Here is a 20636-nt window from a genome sequence, read left to right on the forward strand (position 1 = left end):
CATAATTTGGTTTTGATTTTATAAGGAATGTGCAAGAGATTAAGGTCAGAGAGTCTCATTTTCCCTTTTGGGTGTGAAGTTTGTGATTTGTTTTGGCTGATGGTAGGGGAAGGACTCCTCTTGCCTTACAGCTTCTTCCAGGGAAGTTGTCTTTGACTGCATTTAGTGAATTTTTGTGATTCCTGAACTTCTGGGTCAAGCCTTCACTCAAGAGCAGTTTGACTGATATCACATGAAACGAATTATCTCCTGCAATTTGACCCACTGTGATTGTATTATCACAACCATGAAGTCTTTTGAAACTATATGCTCTGAACAGCAGTGTTCTATCTGGCTCATCAGAAGTCATCCAGTTCTTTCTTCTTGACTGTGTTTCCTCTAAACCTTCTCTGTTGGTAGCAGAATTGTCAAATATGTCGAAGAACGAATAGGGCTGTGACATTTGTCTGATTTTGGTACTTGAGCCTGTGTCTTATGTCTTGTTCATCTGGTGACTATATAGGGATGTTGGAAGTTTTTGGAGGTGTGATTGCTCCTTTTGGGACTCCAGAATCTGGCTTCTCTAAAACACCAGGAAGTTTTTGATAGAGGAAGGTAAATAGTTTCAACCAATGAATCTAAATGTATTTCTTAGTAGTCAGAAGGGAGAATTTGAGATTCCTGCTCCAAACTGTATATTGCTGTGTGACAGAGACGGTCCTATGCAAACCTCATGAAGTTCAAAAAGATCAAGTGCAAGGTCCTGCACCTGAGTCGGGGAAACCCCAAGCACATCTGCTGGCTGGGCAGAGAACAGATTGAGAGCAGCCCTGCCAAGAAGGACTTGTGGATGAGAGGCTGGACATGACCCAGCAATGTGCACTTGCAGCCCAGAAAGCCAGTTGTGTCCTGGGCTGCATCAAGGGTAGTGTGGCCAGCAGGTCGAGGGAGGTGATTCTGCCCCTCTACTCTGCTCTTTGGAGACCCCACCTGGAGTGCTCCATCCAGCTCTGGGGTCCTCGGCGCAGGAAGGACATTGACCTGTTAGACCAGGTCCAGAGGAGAAGGTCTCTCCGGTGAAGACAGGCTGAGAGCACTGGACTTGTTCAGCCTGGAGAATAGATGGCTTCGGGAGACCTTAGAGCAGCCTTCTGGTATCTGAAGGGAGCCTACGAGGCAGCTAGTGAGGGACTGGTGACAAGGGCAGGTAGTCATAGAGGGAATGATTTGAAACAAGCAGAGGGTAGATTTAGATTACGTATTAGGAAGAAATTACATACTGTGAGGGTGGTGAGAACCTGAAGCAGGTTGTCCAGAGAAGCTGTGGGTGTTGAAAGTGTTGGATGTGTCTTTGAGCAACCTTCTAATAGAAGGTGTCTTGGCTCATGGCAGGGGGAGTGAATCTTTGTGGTCCCTTCTGACCCAAACCATTCTATGATTCTATGATTTCCGTAAGGTAGGATATCACCAGGACTCCTTTTGCTCTACAGAGCAAAGTGCCTTGCTTCACTGAGAATTTGTTTTCTTCTATCCTTTTTTATATTGTGCTGTCTCTAATGCCATATGCTTGTCTGTCTTCCTGCAGCACAGGCTGATACAAAGTTGAAGAGGCGTAGGTGCATGTGTAGAAAGAGTGATTTTGGTGCAGTCAGTGGGGTGACCACTCACTCATTAGCGGGGTTAAACTAGGAGATTGTTTGTAGTCTGTCATAGAAGGAAACTAGTCATGATTTTAGAGGTTTTATCCAAGCTGAACTTCACTTCAGGATGGCAGTGGCTATGTGTGCATTCATTCATCTCTCTTGGTAGCCACAAAATGAACAGCAATCTGTTAGGTTTTGTTCTCATTACTGAAATTACGTAGACAAAGATAAACCCTATCAGTCTGATGTTTTGAAAACCTGAAAGCAGTGTCACTTATGGTGTGTCTTAAATTAAGTAGGTTTTCCTCTTCCTCCTTTTTTTTTTTTTTTCTGTTGTGGTAAAACCACCTCTACAGCTATATGGAAACTGAAGAGTCTGCAGCTTTAGCTCACACAGTCAAATGCATAGATTCTGTTGTACTAATTTAAAGTTAAGGTATTAATACAGTTAAAGTTTAGTTTATTTATATATCCTTTTTCCCCCCTCTCTGTTCACGGTGTATAATTTCATTCTAATATCATGTGTATTTTATTATTTGCATTCAGTTATTCCACTGCTGTTCCCAGTTGTTTCCTATTTTTAACATTGTAACTGTCTACCTTGTGCCACTGTGTCCCTCCCCCCCAACCCCCTACCCTCTTCATATCAGCTTTTCAAGGTTTGAGATTTCATTTTGCTTCTGTATCTCAAACAACATCAGAGCTATGGAGTCTTCTGTGTGTAAATTTTACTTCTTTTAATAAACTTCGTGAGTTTTATTAACAGCTTCAGATGATGATTAACCGAGTCCTCTGGATATAAGTGTGCACTGGGTACTAGAACTCTGTTTGTTCAAAGATACCTTAACTGAAAAATAAAATGTAAAGGAAGACCATATCCATAAGTATAAGCCAGAGGGGGAAGGGAGCGGAGTTATGGTTGAGCTTTCAGCCTTAATTCTGTATTTCAAGAGTTCTGAATGCTTGGTTTGTTAGCATTAGTGCTGCACTAACTTAGGGTATTTTTCCATGAGAGTGTGTGTGTTTAACCAACTAAGCATGAAATCCCTTGCTACTGTTTGTCCCTATTAAATAGTGGCAACAAAAGAAACAGACAGGAGATGGGTCCAGAACAAAGCAGAAATAATGGAGTATTTCACTCCAAAAAGGAGAGTGAAACGAGAAGTACAATGAGTAGGCAAAGACAGACTCAACAGCTGGAGGCAGTTTAATGTGTTGTAGAGAGTAGTAATTCAGGGACATTTGCTGCCCAGAGCTTCAATCTGTGATCTCCGAGCGAGCGGCACAGACATCAGAAGTGTTTGACCATCCCTGCTGTAAACACAATATGCTTTTCCCCAGAAGAACTCTCCATAGAGCTTTAAAGGAACACTGTCTAGGATTGTCAGCATAAATACTGATCAACCTAAAACGAGAGTTGTCTCTTTGGGTTAGAAATCCATAAGGTAGAGTAGAACTGACTAACTTCTTCCTTAACTCTTGCAAATAATTATACATGCACATGCAGTGTGTGCACACACTTAGAAGTGAAAGTCACAGTGGTTCTGAATATTGCACAAATTTCTGCACACTGCAGCACGTATTGCCCCCAATTTCTTGGATAAGTACATCCTCTTTTCAGAAACTGGCTAAATGCATACTTATTATAAAGATACGTTATTGTTTTATTTTCAGTACTTAAAAATACATTTGTTCATTAAAATACAAAATTAATATTAAAATTGTGAAAGCTTACATTTTGATATGTTACTCCCCTTATAGTAAGTAAGGTCTTACCCTGATAAAATGAAAAGGCTCAAAAAAAAGTTGTTTATTTTTTGTTGCTAACAGTGGGACTGGAATACATGGCCATATCCCAAACAACCTTTTAGTGACTGTACCAGCCAGTTCTGCTTGACCATATGTTTGCAGTAGTCCAGTGTTTTCTTTCTGTCTCCTCCAACACTTCCTCCAAGAGGCACTGTTTGGGTTCAGTTTGCTTTATAATACCTAGAAGGCAGGCTTTTATTGCCCATTGAGAAAATAGGGTTTGGGAATCAGTGGAAGAAACTTCCAAGTCCATATCTGACAAGTGTTTTGAGAGCAGTCAGACTGTTAGTTCAAGCTTCTCTTATGCCCTTTAGGTTGTCCAAATGGAGTAGAAAGTATACTCGTTTGGGAAAGAACTGAGCACTAGCAGTGGATTGAGCAAGTCTCTTAGTGGTTTTGATATATTTGTGTTTTGGAATTCTGGGATGGCTTCTTTAGTTACTACTACACATTTATTGCAGTTCTGTGGATTTCAGAGTGCCCTGTAATGCATCTTAAATAATGTGTAGCTCTTAGTCCATGATTATAAAATATTTCAGGATGCATTTCCTGTCCGTAATAAAATGCAGAATATAAGGTGTAATTTTATTTGCATATTCAATGACCTCTGAATTTTCTACTCTCCACAGATATTGTACAGCTACTAGATGCAACTGCCAAAGTTGTGACAATAGAGGTTTACTGTTCTGTAATGGAGTTCTGACTTTGTTAGGGGCCAGGTAACTTTAAGCTGCTGAGAGAACAGGAAGAGGGTGATCAGGCTGTTTGTATAGTGGTATTTCCAATAGGAGGGATGTTCATTGAGCTCGAGTAAGGAAGATTGCAGAACAAGTTTATAAAGTTCAAATATATTATTACAAGTATCCCCTACAATGTGCTGTAGAATTTCTCATGTCAGCCACTTCTAAGTGCTATACACAGTAGCTTAAGTTTCAGCAGCTTTTTGGAGCTAGAATATTAAAAGTTTGTTTTCATTACAGCTAAACCAATCTACTGAAGGAACTTAGCCTAGCACAAGGACAAAGTCACAAATATAACAAAGATAGGGGAATCATATAAAATAAAATATGAGAATTGTCCGGAGGGAGCCATTTACCTGGCTTCTGGAAATCTCAGAAATTTTCATACCTAACTGTGCTTACTGGTGAAGGATGTGTGAGTGGTGGGTCTACATGTGCTGGTTTGGATGTGCAATTTGACTTGGATTTTTGATCATATGCTTAATCCACAGCACATAAAGATTCTCCAGACTAAGTTAGACTTGAGGAATCTGCACTAAAGAGATACTGAAGTTTACAAAACCTGCCTGTGGAGCCCTTCTGTCACCCACAGAGCCTCCATATGTATTCTACAAATAGCATAAATTACCTTTCACAGAATTAGATGTTATTAGATGTTGTCAGGGCTGCAAGAGACATGTCTGGTTGCATAAGAACTGTCACAGTGTCTGGACAGAGAGAAGCACAGAATTCCGTCAGCTCATCTATTCCTTTATGATTTTCAATATGACATCAAGAGATTGTTGCAAAGATGCCATACTGACAGGGACAAATTGAATGCTTTTTAAAGACTGGCTGCAGAGGGTCTGACACACAGCCTCGGGAGCTCTGGCAAGCTTCGAAGAATTTTATGTGGCCTTCAGCCTGATATCCATTAAGTGAAAACTCTATTTAAAGGAGTTTATGTTGTGCAGTGAACTCAGTTGGCCTTTCTCACATAAGTGCTGGAGTGGAATATTTGCTGTAGCTTTGTAGAATCTGAGAGATAAATATAAACCAGTAAATAAATAGAACACCAATAAAGCTATAAGGCATGTTTACTCCTTTAAGCTGTGGACACGTAAGGGCAAATCTTCTTGAAAAAATAATTCTTGTATCAAATTTTAATAGACACAAAGCTATTATGTTTTAAAACCTCTTGCCCTTGTTCAGCTTAACTACTACTATAAAAATTTTAATTCTTCTAAAGAATTTTCTTTCACTTTTTTAAAAGGTGTTAAAGGAGTTTTGTAACTTTCACCAAACATATCTTTTCCTTCTTTAAAGCAATGAAAACTGTTTCAGCAGCATGTATAATAGCTTACCATCTATATGGAAAAAATCCAATTAAATTTCTGTGTTCTGTGAGCTGTCTTTTTATAATCACATTCTCACTGGATGATTTGCTCACAGGGTCAGACCCCACTATTTACATCAGTGCCTTACTGACATCAGTTCAGTTTCTCTGCTCCTACAGTAGTCCTCAGTGGGAGAAACTGGATAGTTACGAAGACAAACTAGGTTAAGGTTGTAAAGACCAGATCTCTTTTCCCAGTGCAGTGATTAGTTTGTGGTTAAGATGGAAATGGGGCTATGTAAAGACGGAATTTGTGAGAAAGGAGTGATTACATAAACGAGTTTTCCCTTCTCTGCTACAGCAGATGCCTTCCTCTGATATGAAGGTGGCATATGTTGGGGGAAAAGGTATTTATATATATTGGGCTGGTGGAGGTCTGTCTTAGACATTAGCAGGTAATTGTGCTTTATACATCAAATATGAACTTCCTAGCTTTCCCAGGCTGGTATGCTTTTAGATTTTTACATAAAAAGCTTCTATATTGCAATAAGGAAAGGTCTGAAGAACCTTACTGAGTGCCTAAGGGACCTTTTGGATGAGCTTGGCCAACTATGGTAAAACTGTTTAAGAGAAGTGAGCAGAATCCTGAAGTAGGCTCTGTGTAAGATATTTTTATTTCTTTATATCATGATTAATTTATACTTTTCCAGGGAAAGTGACAAATCTGCGTATTTTTTGCTAGAGCTATGTCCAGCAAGGTTTTTTTATGTATTTACAAGCCATACTTCTTTATGGCTGATATTGTAAGCTAAAATGCATGATAAAGCAAGCCCAGGAAGCACATTAGTGGAGCAAAGATTCCTGATTCTTTCCTATGACAACAGGTAAAGCCTTACCAGCAGTTGCTGAAGAATGACTCTGATATTCTCACCAGATATTGCATGAAATTAACACAGGAAGCAAACTAATGCATAACCAACTGCAGAGCTGACTGGGGCATGTGCCTATTTTGCTGTATGTGCACACTTTGTGCTATTTGGGAAATATTCCTCAAACCAGCTCTTTGAGGTTTAGGTGAAAATCTCACACATATATTTATGTTATTCTAGATTTTAGTTCAGGTTGTCTTGGGTCTATTAATTGTTGACTTTGTCAAAATAGCAAGTTGGAATAATAGTTTGCTTCTCTCCAATGCATTTATGTTTATAAACTTGAATTTAGAACATTGTTGAATAAGCATTTGAAAAAACCTAAAAAGGTAACCTCATCCTTTTGTTTTTGTTTTGTTTGTTTTGCCCTACCTTGGCAGTGTTTTAGAGCACTTTGCTGCAAGGGACCGCCACCACCACGACCTGAATATGACTTAGTTTGCATAGGCCTCTCTGGTTCTGGCAAGACAAGTCTTCTGTCTCAGCTTTGCAGTGAGAGCCTGGAGAATATCGTGTCTACCACAGGTAGGATGGTGTCTTTATTCCATGGTGTGCTGTAACATTTCCCAAAGGTAACTTTTGAAACATATAGCAAAGGTTGCAGAGAGCTTCAGCCTACTTATTTTACTGTTGAAAGTACCTAATGGATTGCTTTGAAGCTACCACTACTTACTCTTTCAGTGTTTGTTCATACATTGGGGAATATCCATGAAAACACACAACTTGGAATGTGTTAAAGATCCAAACAGTGTGGTGTAATGAAGCACTGTCCTGTAGACACATTACAGCATTTCTTTCTTCTCATTTTACTTTAGGCTTTTAAGCAGTCTTGTTATAGGGAGAGAAAAGAGGAGAATGTGCTGTAAAATAGAATAGGACAGTGATGCTTTGAAACTTAAACTGGGATTTATTTCTGCACATACTTGGTCTGTACTGCCTTATGGTGTATGCTAGCAACCAAAAGAATAAATGTGATAGAGAGAATTTGTTTCTAGTGATAATCCTTACTTTTTAGAGCAGCAACAGGTTTGTTTTGTAGTAAGGACAGATTGAGATCAGAGAATCAGTTTACAGAAAGTTTCAGTTGTATTGAGAAGGTACAGAAAAACAGGCAGCACAACCACAGATAAAAGGTATCTTAAGTCCAAAAAATTTTAATAGGCATCTTGATATAGGTGAACTTGAATGCCTAATACTGAAAAGGGTGTTTTGATTGAAAAACAATCCAAGAACAAAACAGCACCAGAAGAATCAGAAACAGGAATACCTGGCTGCAAAGTTCTGAAAGAGGAAAGATTAGGTCATAGGGATCAAAGAAATCTGGTTCAGTGGCTGCAGCAATTATTAAGGTTGATTTGCTGATGGAACAGATACTGAGTGTTGTGCAAGTAACTTGTGTTTACACTTGCATGGCTTTGTATTGTAGCTGTGGTCCATGGGCTTGAATTTTATGAATATGCCTTAGTAACCCTAACTGTTTTGTTAAATTTACAAGAACATAAGGTTATTTAATACAACTGTAAGTAAAATGTAAAACAGATACAAGAGAATACTGGGTTTCTCTTCTGATGAATAATTAACCTGTTGCCTACGTAGTGTTATTGGGAATGTTAGAGATCTGACACTTCATTGTGTGGAGAAGGTGTCAATGACTAACTCAAAAAGTTAGAGGGAAATTGTAGAGTAATTCAGTCTTGTCCCCCCCTCCCCTGACCTCTGCCACCATCTCCTGAACTTTATCTTTAGAATTTGCCTGGAATTAGAGCAAATTGTACTTTAAAACTTGAGACTCAGAAAGAAATAGTAAAAGCAATTTAAATAGAAGGATAGAGTTATCGAAGGAAATAGTGAAAATGCAATTAATTAAAAAATTATTTTTTTTCCAGATAGATGCAATAAAATACTATTATTTAATCAGGCAACTTGAGGAATGAAAAATTACTCTGGGGAATACTAAGCAGCATCTAAAGCAAAATGATGCCATATGGGATATTCAGCTTATAATAAATCTACTCGTGTATACCATATCTGTGCTACATCAGAGAATATTGTGGAGATTACAAGAATACAGTGTGACAGCTTCTCCACTCATATTTCAAACTATAACCTGTATTTTTGGTTTTCTCATCAATGCCACTCAGGTCCATTCCAGTTTTTCCTTCTTTCAAGGAAGAGTTTAAGATTTAAGACAACAAACCCAAAAATATTTCATAATTATTCCCTTCAGATTTTCTTGTACTTTCCTCTTCTGCATCTAGCACTGACCATAGCTGGAGTACTGGAATACCTTATTGATCTGATCTGGGAGAAAAAACATCTTGTTTCTGTTAAATGATAGCTAATAAACTTGAAGTGTAACACATTGATTCAAAAATTCTTTACTCAGTTCACAGGTATCTAATCATGTTGAAACAGTGTGTGCTAGATGGAAATAAATTAAATGTCTGGATATTTTATGCTGAAAGAGCAGACATGATTTTATAACAGTAACTCCTTACCAAATGATAGATGACCTGCGTGTAAGTTTTGTGCTTAATTTTATGTGTGCCAGCTACTTAATAGTAAAATTGAAAATTTCATTGCTTATACTGATCTATTCTCTTCCTCCCACCCTTCCCACCATGCCTTATAATTGACTTTTTAATAACACATTGAAATAGAATTTCACAAGCAAAATCCTGGTTCTTGATGGGAAAAGTCTTCTTTTCTGAATGTATGCAATAGATTTCAAATGGCCTCTTTAACAAATAACTTACTATTCCTCTTTATTTCTGTTCTTAGGTTTTAGTATAAAAGCGGTGCCATTCCAGAATGCCATCTTGAACGTAAAAGAACTTGGAGGTATGGCACTTATTCATTTGGTTATAAAAACATTCAGTGTCTAGATCCCATAATAACAGATAAGTTGTTTAAAATTGTTAGTTGTTTTAAATTTTAAAATGATTAATCAGTGCAGCTGGAATTAAAAATCTGTGTTTCATCACAGAAGATAAAGTTGAGAAAAGTTGTACAAATCCTGACCTCAAAGAACAAAGGGTAAAAAGCAGGAGGAGCAGAAGGCAGCCAAATGTGGTGTATCTCCTAATTGTATTCTCTTGGTTTGCAATGGTTAGGTTATACAGAAATACAAACTGGACTGAAACTGTAGTATGGCTGAAGTAGCAGCTCAAGGAACTGTGTTCCCTGTGTTTATTGTATGTATAAGCTTTTACTTATGAGCACGGGCCCTGGTAACTATATGAAGATTTGGCAAAACCAATATATTTACTGCACCACTGAATGTGTTGCAAAGGTAACCAACTTCTAATGAGTTATATTCTTTGGGAACTGTTCTTCTGTTGGATTTGTTGGATCTTGGAGCCATAGTTGTTTTATGGTTGTGAAGTTTCTTAATTTTATGTATACATGTAACTTGTTTAGCTGCCCAGTTCTGACTCTGAGTCTCAAGTGATCAAGAGGTAACTGTTAAAAAGAAGAAACACTCTCTTAATGAGAGTTCTTGTGAAGTCTAATGTTCTTCTAATTAAAAAAACCTCTTAGATACTTATATTCTAGAATTTCTTCTTTTTTTGTATCTTTTTTATTTATATAAATAGAGTAGAATGAATCTTGAGGATGTTTATTAGATTTTCAGCAAGCTTGGAACCTCTCTTAAGTAGAAATTAATTTGGTTCTTGAAGGAAGTTTCATGAGATCAAATTACATGACAGTTGTCTTATCTGAAACTGTTTCAAGAAGGCTTTAAGATAAGCACATATGGAAAGGATAGCAGTTCCTCTTTACTACCATTGGTCCGTGGATTGGAACATATTTATTTCTGTTTGAGCATGTATCCTGTAAAAAATAACCCAGTAAATAAAGGGACCACTTATCAGGAGTAGTGTTGATTCTGCTTGTGTGTGTTATCTGCATGATGTCACTTAGTCATAATGTCACTTTTTGGATTTTTTTTTAAAATATAGTGAATCATTTGCAGTCTAGTTTATACATTCTGCTGCCCAAACTGTATGAAATATGTAATTCATATAGGTAAATGCAGGTTTTGATCAAGAATTGAATCTATGTATCCTATAGCAGATTCTCATTAAAGGCTCTTTCTTAACCTTTTCTTTTATGCAGGTATGTGTGTTTTGAGAAATCTTAGTAGAGGGCTTTGACTCATGGCAAGATGTCCTGAAGTAATCCAGAATATTTAATCTGGGTTTTTTTAACAAGGATTGTTAGAATTTTTTACTGCATCTATTTATTTCTTTTTCCTTTAAATATGAGTGTTTATATGTCCATATTTAAAAATTATATAATCTGTTTTACCTATGAGATATTGCAGAAAAATGCTAATTCCAATAGATTTTCATTGTCTAGGTGCAAGGGAGCAAAGGCAAGCTTCCAAAAATTTGTTTTTCTTCCAAAAGTTGGCGGTCATTAGTGGCATTCCTTAGGGCTCATTATGGGTCCCAGTCCTGTTTAACATCTTTATTGGTGATACGGACAAGGGGATTGAGTGCACCCTCTGTGTTCTCAGATGACACAAAGTTGGGTGGGAACATTGTTCTGCTGGACCATAGAAAGGATCCAGAGGGATCAGGACAGGCTGGATTGATGGGCTGAGGCCAGTGGTATGAAGTTCACCAAGGCCAAATGCTGGGTCCTTCACTTTGGTCACAACAACCTCAGACAATGCTACAGGCTGAGGGCAGAGTGGCTGGAGAGCTGCCCAGCAGAAAAGTACCTGGAGGTGCTGGTTGGCAGTGGCTGAACATGAGCCAGCAGCATGCACAGGTGGCCAAGAAGGCCAATGACATCCTGGCCTGTATCACCCATAGTGTGGCCAGCAGGACCAGGGCAGTGACTCTCCCCCTGTACTGGTGAGGATGCACCTCGAGTTGGGTGTTCAGTTTAGTGTCCCTCATGTCAAGAAGGTGCTGGAGTGAGTTCAGAGAAGGACAACAGAACTGGTGAAGGATCTGGAGCACAAGTCCTATGAGGAGAGGCTGAGGAAGCTACGGCTGTTTAGCCTGGAGAAGAGGAGGCTCAGAGGAGACCTCATCACTCTCTACAACTCCCTGAAAGGAGGCTGTAGCCAGGTGGGGGTTGGTCTCTTCTCCCAGGCAACTAGTGACAGGACAAGAGGACATAGGCTCAAGCTGCACCAGGGGAAGCTCAATCTGGACATTGGGAAGAATTTCTGCATGGAAACGCTACTTAAACATTGGAATGGACTGCCTGGGGAGGTGGTGGAGTCAGCATCCAGGAATTGTTCAAGAAATGACTTGATGTGAAACTTAGTGCCATGGTCTAGTTGACAAGATGGTGATCAGTCAAAGATCGGATTTGATGATCTAACAGGTCTTTTCCAACCTAAATCATTCTGTTATTCTGTGGTCAGCATTCAACCTTTTAGCTGAGAAATGTGTTCCTGTTTGATGATTGTAAAGCCTGAGCTTTCTGGAGTATGCATGGTTTCTCTCTTGCTGCTCTATGAAAATAAAGCAAAACATTTTACATGTTTAATTGCTGTTAAATTTTATTTTGAAATTTCTAGTTCTGGTGTTGAAGAGAAGTCTATGTTTTTGTCTTATTCTTGATTTTTGTCTTCATTTGTTATGGTATTGTTATATCATTTCTCTTTACTGTAGTGTGGAGGTCTTGTCCAGATATTTGATCTTGGAAACTTGGAGGAAGGTAGAAAGGCGTGTGTTTTTACCAACCACTGTCTGCTGTTACATGTTATTTAGAGAGTGGAGTTCTATATAGTTCTAGTTTTTCATACTTTGTCTTTTTAGGTAACAGAAAGCTTCATATGTCATAATACAGTAACATATTAACAGCCAATATTTAAAACACAGCATAAGTCATACTGCTTATGGTTCTTACATTCAGCAGCCAAGCAGTTATGTGAAACAGATGCTGACTGTGTAGTATCCTTTCTGTTTGGCAGAAGTAGTATACTTCCTTGAGGGTGAAGATGGTGCTAGTTTTTACTATGCTGTGTGCCTCTGGAGCTGCTAATGAAGCCAGCTTTTATTTCTTCATTTCTGTAGGGGCTGTAAATTTTCAGGCAAAATATATAGAAAACAGTCTTGTTTTGCCTCTTCCTGGACTGATTAACTCTTCATCATCCTTTAAGATTTAGGAACATGTAAAAAAGTTTGTTGTACTCTCTTTGCAGAAGTTTTTGTTTGAATGATACTAGAATGTAGAAAACCGTATCCAATTTCAGATTTTTTAAATTGTATTTGTTTTTTAAGACAGGTTACCTTCCTACCAGAAATAAAGTTTTTATTCGATTTCATAAATGTTAAATGCTATGTTTAAAAACCTTGAATTTGATCCTGAAAAAGTAGGAATATGTACCGCTTTCAAATCTAGCATAGGCCTGCTTGAATTACTTGAAAAGGAAGTCCTGCCTTATTTGCTGACCAAGTTGAACTGCCTGTTCTCTAAGTTACTGCTTTGGTATACCACTAATCCCTTCCTGATTCCTGAAAAATTAAGAAAATTACTGCTTTTCCCTCCAAAATCTAGTCCATAAAATAATGTATGTAACTTAGATTACTGTGAAGATGTGCCATGCCCTAGTCCACATTCTTTCAGAATGTTCTATTACCAGGACAATTGAAAATATCTCTCTATATTGTGCAACTCAGCTTAGTAATGGTATAGAAAGAAGCTACAGTTTTGATTATTTCCTGTTAGGGTCCAGTAATCTCTGGTGGGAGCTAAGAGTGAAATTGTCTGTGATGAACATAACAGGAAAGTGTGAAAAGGCTGTAAAAATAAGGCCGATGATAACATTTGTTCGGAAGATTCAAGCAGTGTTTCGCTAAACAAAGTTTGGGATGCTGAATACTGAGGTTTCTTCTCAAGATAGATAATGGAAGGTATAATGGCAATAGAAAGCTTTTTCTTTGATTCTAGCAAATTCCAACCTGGAGACACAGTGGATGAAATCACCATTTATTCTGTGTTTTTTTTCAGTCACATGTTGTTGTAATGCTGTCAAAACAGAGTATGAAGTTGTGGTGTCTGTTGCGACAGAGATATTTATTCAGGACTATGTGAAGATTTCATGTCCATCCTGGAGGTCAACTAATAATTTCCAGTTCTTTTTTTAGAAGAAGTTATTTTATAATTTAGTTTGCTATCTTGTAAATGCAGGCTTAGAAACCACTGGTGAGATGCCAAATACTGAGCCACATCAAATTTAAAAGAATGATTCTGGATGTGAGAGCCCCTTTTCCTTCTTATGAAGTTTAAAAATACTAACAGCATGTTATAGGGTTTACTAATGTTTTCTGTTTTATTTACTAAAATATTTTCATATGTTTCTGTTAGTTTATGTAATACACCCAAAGGCCTTTTTCATAAGCATAGAGACTGAATGTTGTGTAGTCATATTTAAAAATTCATTTAAGACAAAAATGTGTTAAGTGCTTACCAAAACCAGAGTGGTTAATATCAGGAATGCTCTTGTCTCCAGTTGGTTGAGCATGACCAGGAAAAGAGAGATGAGAACTTGCCTCCCCACTGCTGTTACTTCTTAAGCTTCATGACCAAAGTCATAAATTCACATTCTTAGGCCAGCTAAATAATTGTCTAAGTGACAGCTTAAGAACAAATAGCTTTAAATGGGATTGATTAAACAAAGCATGCGTATTTTGCCTTAATTTGGAAGTAAAGAGTAGAAGAAAAGAGAGTAGGAGGAGAAGTCACACTGTTGTGCAGTCCAAATTGAAGGGAAAATATGAACCTCTGGAGAAGACAGCAACAGTTGTCAGGTAGTATTTGCCTTGTGAAAAAAATGAGGGAGGAAGGAGAAAATAATGTTGATCTATTAATTGGAATTTAAAATTTAAATATTTTTTTGCTCTGTGGAGGAAGAGTGGAGTACTGAATACCCTTCTAGCAACACAGTCTGTGAGAGCAGATAAAATTTCATCAAGTTAGTAATTGGAAAACTGATCCCACAAGTCAATGCCAGCCTCAGTCATCTTCAGAAGGATGAACTAACACAAAGCAATAACATCTCCATACTGTATTTGACTAAAAGGCAGTTCACACCTCTACAAAATCTGGTTGCAGAGTACATGCAATGCCATCTGTGACATAGCTTCATCAAACAGTTTACAGAATGTCTTAGCAGATGAAATTTTTAGTTGACCCTGTTGAGCTGTCTAAGCTGTGAGTCGCACAGAGACATTCAGCTTCCGAAAGCATTAGAGTTAGATCTGTTTGCTATCAGTCATGCTCAGCCTGCTGTTCAAATGGTGCCTAAGCCCAGGCTCTGTCACATAGTTTCCTCATTTCATAGATAAGGATGATCGTTTACACTCGTTTGTGGATCTTGTTAACATGAGTCCTAAGGAAGGTTTGATAAGGATTCAGCCTAGTGTTCTTACCACTGTTCTTTGGAAATACTGTTCTTCTTCTAAACTGGCTTTTTACACTGAAAAGACAACCTGCAGTCCACCTCATTCACAGCAAGTAGGAACCATGCAAGCAATGACTATCACAGCCATGTACAGTAGGATAACCAAAACACGAAATTTCTAGCTTTTTGTGGGGTGAGAGCTGTTGGTTTTGTTTGTAGGATATTTTCTGGAGGAAAAAGTAGGACCTTTGGTTTAATTAAAAGCCTCTGTCTCCTCTTGGGCTTGCAACTCCATTTTCTTTAGCAGACTCAAAGGATAGAGTGTAGCAACCTAGTTTAGCATCAGAAGTTATATGTGTATTTTATGAAACACTCCTAGACAGAAAGGCCTTGATCATTTCAAAAGCTAAAGCTGATTTAAACTTTTGTGGACCAGTCAGAACAAGGGCTAAGCAGACAGAAATACACAGCCGTATAGACTTGCTGCTTGCTTTGTATGCTTACTAGTCTTAAGTGCCATAAAGAAAGATGTTTTCTTAGCTTTATTTGAGATAGCTGCGCTGTTACCAAAGCTGTGACTGCAGCTCAGGAGGGTACTGAGCCTTGCTGGGTGCTGGCAGCAATTGTAACCCTGGGGAATTGTGCTGATGCTTCTGAAATTGTGGCTGTCACCTCTGTCTAGGAGAGGTGGAAGAAGGGCAGAGGTGGGCTAATGGGTAGAGAGGAAAGTGGCAGATGATTTCCTTGTTGCCAGACATTCTTTGCTAGCCCTAGAGGACTTACTGTGTGTTTGTGAATTTAAAAAACAAATATCCCCAAACATATAGAAAAGACGAAATGGAGGTGAGAATGGCTGTCTATGCTAGCTGCTGCAAATTATTAAATCTTCAGATATCAGACTTAAATAAATGTTAGAGTATATTGCAGGGCACATATATCCATATCTTCTTTATGAATTATCTGTAAATTTTTTTAATGAACTTTATGTTCTTGACTAGAACAGCAGATTTTTGTTTCAAAGTGCATGTTTTATTTTAATATGGTAGTATAATAACACACACATAAGTAGACCAAGCTGACTTGCTGCAGGCAAGTATAAGTACAACCTTTTTAAAACTTCCAAGTGCATGAAACCTGAATGCTGTTCTAACAGATTTAAATATCAGAGTAGGTAGAGATTCAAAGTTTTAGTCAGCATCTGAGTTAGCTAATAAAGAAAATACTGAAGGCTTGACTTCCAGATTATTCTCACTGGGGAAGCCTGGAAAGCAGACAAGAGATGACAGAGATGGTTTCCATAAACTTCAGTTTGATAAGAAAAATAAAAATAAGCACGATACACTTATGTGCATTTATGATTTTGTATCTTTTGAATGTAAAGGCAGAAAAATTATTCCTCTACTTTTTTTTTTTATGCTGTTTGTTCAGATTGTAGTTGAATTGCTGCAGTGAATGTAGCTAATTTGACAGTCTCAAAATGTTCCATTTTCTAGGGAAAAAGTGCTAATTTCCCACTACCATGCTTTGTGTACGATTGCAGGAGTGCACTGCCTGAGAGGCTAGAGAAAGCAGACTGACCACTTGGTTTTAAACCCTAGGAAATACAAGTCCTGGGACTTTTGCACTTGAAGAAGTTTCACATCTGTATTGTCGCGATAGCAATACAAAACAGCCATAGAATGGTGACTGACATTACACCCGTGGGAAACTTTGGTATCTATGTGTGGATGTGTCTGTCAGATTGGACAAATTAATGTAAGTAGAAGGCGGGTGTCTTAAACAGGTTTTATAAATTTATTTGTAATAAAAAGGAACTAGAGGGTTGAAAAACACCTAGTGTTGAAAAAACAAAATTTGTATACTGTATTTATTCAAGAGGGGGAGTACTGGGAAACCTGCCTGAGATAGATAAGGAACAACCACATCTCTTGAGAATGTGTTAAGATTTCTAAGATTTCAGGTGTCTTCTTGATTACTCAAGAAAACGTCAGTTTTCCATCTGAGGATATGATGGGAAGTGATGTTATAAACCCTGTGTAGATGTAGAAACAGTTATTTTTTTCTTCATAAGGTTTCTTGGAGTGAGAGGGTAGGGTGTATTCGAAGATTTTGCAAGAACAGATAAGAGATTTCTTTTTCCCCTTCCTTTCCTGCTTGCTCCCCCACCCATGAGCTGGTCTTTCATGCAAGAAGATTTTGTAGCATAGTTGGCATATTCCTTGCCATCTTTTCACCTTTATGCTTACTATAAATGTTCTATTTTATATCAGTAGAGGAATGATCTATATATTTAATTCAACTATAAAACCTTCAAAATATGTAGGTGTCTTTATTTTAGGTGAGTGGATGATATATTTGAAGTGGTAGAAGAGTTATTTGCAGCCTGCAATCTTTCATGTTCCCACATTAGCTTGTTTTGATCCTCTGTTTGAGACCATAACTTCTCCAGACCTATGATGTATTTTGAGGTGAACAAGAGCTTTTATGTGCAGGCTAGACTATCGTGAAGCAAGGGCTGTGTGACATTCATCATGCTCTCAATGGAGACTTGCTGCAAGTCTGACAAGTAGCAAATTTGACACATGTAAATTTGTTTCAGTGATTTTTTTTCTGTAATGCTATGTTCTGTTCTCCCAAAAGTACTGAAGAGGAGGAGGGAATTGAAGGTAGACTCAAACTGCTGTGAATGGAGATGTAAATAGAAGTATTTTTAGGCGAAAGGAAGATTTGCAGCTCTGCATTTTGTGTGATATTTACAGGAGCGTGTACCTGTGCAACCTGTTTTAGATGTGTATTAAACTGCACATAACTCAAAATCTTCCCTTCAGCTTCTGAGGGGTACTGTTGGCACTACTACAAATCCTTAATGGTGTTGACATGGACTGTTCTGTGGAATTTATTTATATGATATTTAAAAAATATCAAAATGAAAGCTCTTTAAAATTACAGATAATTGAATAAACCTGCCCTGTAGTAATGCTGAATGATTGAGATTTTTAATTGCAACGTCTTGTCATTTTTCTGTAAGGAGAATTTGAGGGTTTTTTTTCCTGTTATAAAGCAATTCAAGCCTACATGTGATTGAACATTATCTTCTCTAACAGGTGGCGTGGTTGTATTGTAGTGTGTTTTGTTTTGTTTTTTTTCCATCGGTTATTTGTAAACTGGATGCTTTAGTCACATCACAGGACTCAACCTACTCCCATAGGTTCATTGCTGAGGAAAACAAATCATAGGCTCTTGCCTGTGTCTGAGGAAGCTCCTACACTGAAAACTGTATTTTAGCAAACATTTCATGTAGCATGTTCCTAAGGTCTAATGTGGATTGTTATGTTTTTCTGATGGTTTTGAGATTATTTTATTTTTATTTTTTTTAATCTTTGTTTAGGCATAAAGTGGTTGAAGAAACAGCCCTATGGTGCAAAGCTATTAGAGAAACACATGATATTAGATCTACAAACCTAAATGCTTATTTATTACTATTGTTTGTCAGGATGTTTTGAGTACCAGTTAAGTTCCTGGTTTTGTCTCACCAGTCTTCTGAGAACCCGAGGATGTTTAATGGCTGCACGGTGCATTCTGCATTACCAGAGAGCTCAGAATTTGAAACTTAGTGTCTTAGAAATAGATGAAAAAGTTAATTCATGGGATAATCTGTGCTAGACTGCACCTTGAAAAACAACTGCTTGCTTTTTAAGACTGAATTTATCGTGCCATAATGTGTGGATCACTGTTTATAGTCCAGTGTTTCCCACCCAGGATAACTCCACAACATACTAATTAATACTCTGAGGAAAGAAGCTGAGAGCAGATTATGCTCTCTGGATATGAAGAGTTAAGGCAAAAGAATATCAGGGTTTTTGTCTTGTAGAGATTGTGATTTCCAGCTGCTGATAGCTTATTGATGCCAAGAATTATTTTTCAAGTGTGTTTGCCAGAAAAATGGTTTAAAATGGCACCCTGAGGTACAAGCTTTAGCTGCCTTTTTTTTTTTTTTGTCTGCTTAGTGCAAATAATTCTTATTCTTAAAACTCAAGCTGTGATTTCCTCAGAATTGAAGTGTAAGCAATTTCAGAGCAGGTCATTAGAATAATGGAAGATCCTAAAGAAAATACCAAATTTTGTTGTACATTGTACCTTGGTTCTTATAACTATGCCATGGTGACTGGCCAGAGCCGGAGAGAAAAAGACTACTATACTTCAGTGGTGTTGGTTTGGGGACAGTTGATGTGGAGCAACAAAGCTGAGCTGCTAAAGAAACAGAACCAAAGAGACAGGAGTGTAAGGTCAACAAATCACCATACTCCTTTTCTGGCTTCAGTGTCCCAGGTAGGGTTCCATGAGCTGCTTTCTTCCATGTGCTTGGATACAAGAGGTCAAATGCTCTGCAGTTCACCTCACAGTTTTTCTGTTTAGAATGACTACGATTACAAAGATAAGACTCAGGTTCTGGCAGTGATGTGATTGAAAAGTAGCTGACTGATGCTTAGAGTAAATAAGACAGATGTTATGTTGCTAGGAAAAAAAATACCTTCAAAGAGCTGATCATGGTCTTGGCCTTTAAGTTCATTGAAAGTGATTCTCTACTAGTTTTTAAAGTAATGTGATCCTTCAGATGCCTGCAACACTGCTGTGTGTGGCTATGTAAATAGTGTCCCTCTGGCAACTTGCTTTACTTGGTTCTGATGTAGACAGCTGTTGGGAAAGACTGGGACATCTAACAGATGCAATACAATTCTTTAGAAGTACAGTTGGCAGATATTTGTGTGGTACAGAAACATAGACCTAGCTTTCAATGCAATCCCTCTTCTGTTTGTATAATATTAATCTTCAGAGATTCATAAAAAAATGAAACATCTGTTCTATTTGTGCATTGTTACTTTGAGTCTAGTTAAATTAAGAGAATTAAGCAAAGTCTTGACTATAAAACCCATGACCATTTGCCTTTAAGTAGTCAAGTCTGTAGGCCTCTTGCAGAAAAAAACCAGGTTAGATGTGACTGATATTCTCTGTAAACAAAACTGTGTGTGTCTGTGTTCACAATGTTTGTTAGCTGCCTAAATTGGGTTGGGTGCAGGTACTGAAACAAAGTGCTTAAGGTTTCAGTGTGGCTGGTACAAAGACGACAGTAACTTCATGGAGCGAGATTTGAATACTCTTGAGTTGGATACCTAAATTATATGGTGCAAATTCCTTTCTAGACATTTATGATTTCACCTTTGTTTATAATGTATAAATTAAGTGAATATTTTAAGTATCAAATCAATGTTATGGTCATTATGTTGCATTAAAAACTCATTATATATCTACATGTTTCTCAGAAATTTTGTGTCATTTTGTTTCACCGAAAGGTAGAGTTTTATTATTTTCATCTGTGTATACATGAAAGTTCACTTTTCCCTGTCTGAAAGCAAGAAAAGTGTCTGTAAAAGATACCTTCATTATATTTCTGCAAGTCATTGTCTGGCAGACATGTCAAGTTTTCCACTAGACTGTTGCTGCTGCTGCTGTTCACTGTTTAGCATTTGTCCCCATGAGTGTAGTGCCAGATTCAGACATACAAAGAATAGCCCATATCCAAATCATAGTTTAGATAGTTTGACAGCTGTCAAATACAATTTTTTTTTTCCTACCTCAATGCTACAACATATGCTGCTCTCCAGGGGAGACAAAAGCTTTCTGTTGATAACCTTATTGCTTGGCTTCTGTTGAGATGGCTGAGTGCTGCTGAACTGTGTCCTAAAAATTACTGTGGCATATCAGCCTGTACAGTCACTCATGTGTCTGCTGTTGGGCTCTTCAGAATCCTTAGTGTGGTTGACAGAGCAAAAGTAGTTGAAGTGAATGCCT

At 37.8% G+C, this 20636-nt stretch overlaps 1 protein-coding gene across 1 annotated transcript in view; it reads left to right on the forward strand.

Moving 5' to 3' along the window:
• The window catches only part of ARL15 (ADP ribosylation factor like GTPase 15), a 210373-nt gene that overhangs the window by 59177 nt on the left and 130560 nt on the right, over nucleotides 1–20636 (forward strand). The window contains exons 4-5 of the mRNA XM_008932080.2: nucleotides 6796–6940; nucleotides 9197–9256. Of these exons, the coding sequence (XP_008930328.2) occupies nucleotides 6796–6940; nucleotides 9197–9256 (205 nt within the window). The remainder of the gene's footprint in view (nucleotides 1–6795; nucleotides 6941–9196; nucleotides 9257–20636) is intronic.

This window comes from Manacus vitellinus, unplaced genomic scaffold (assembly GCF_001715985.3).
Source record: "Manacus vitellinus isolate BGI_N305 unplaced genomic scaffold, ASM171598v3 scaffold_36_pilon, whole genome shotgun sequence".
Classification (NCBI taxonomy): Eukaryota; Metazoa; Chordata; class Aves; order Passeriformes; family Pipridae; genus Manacus; species Manacus vitellinus.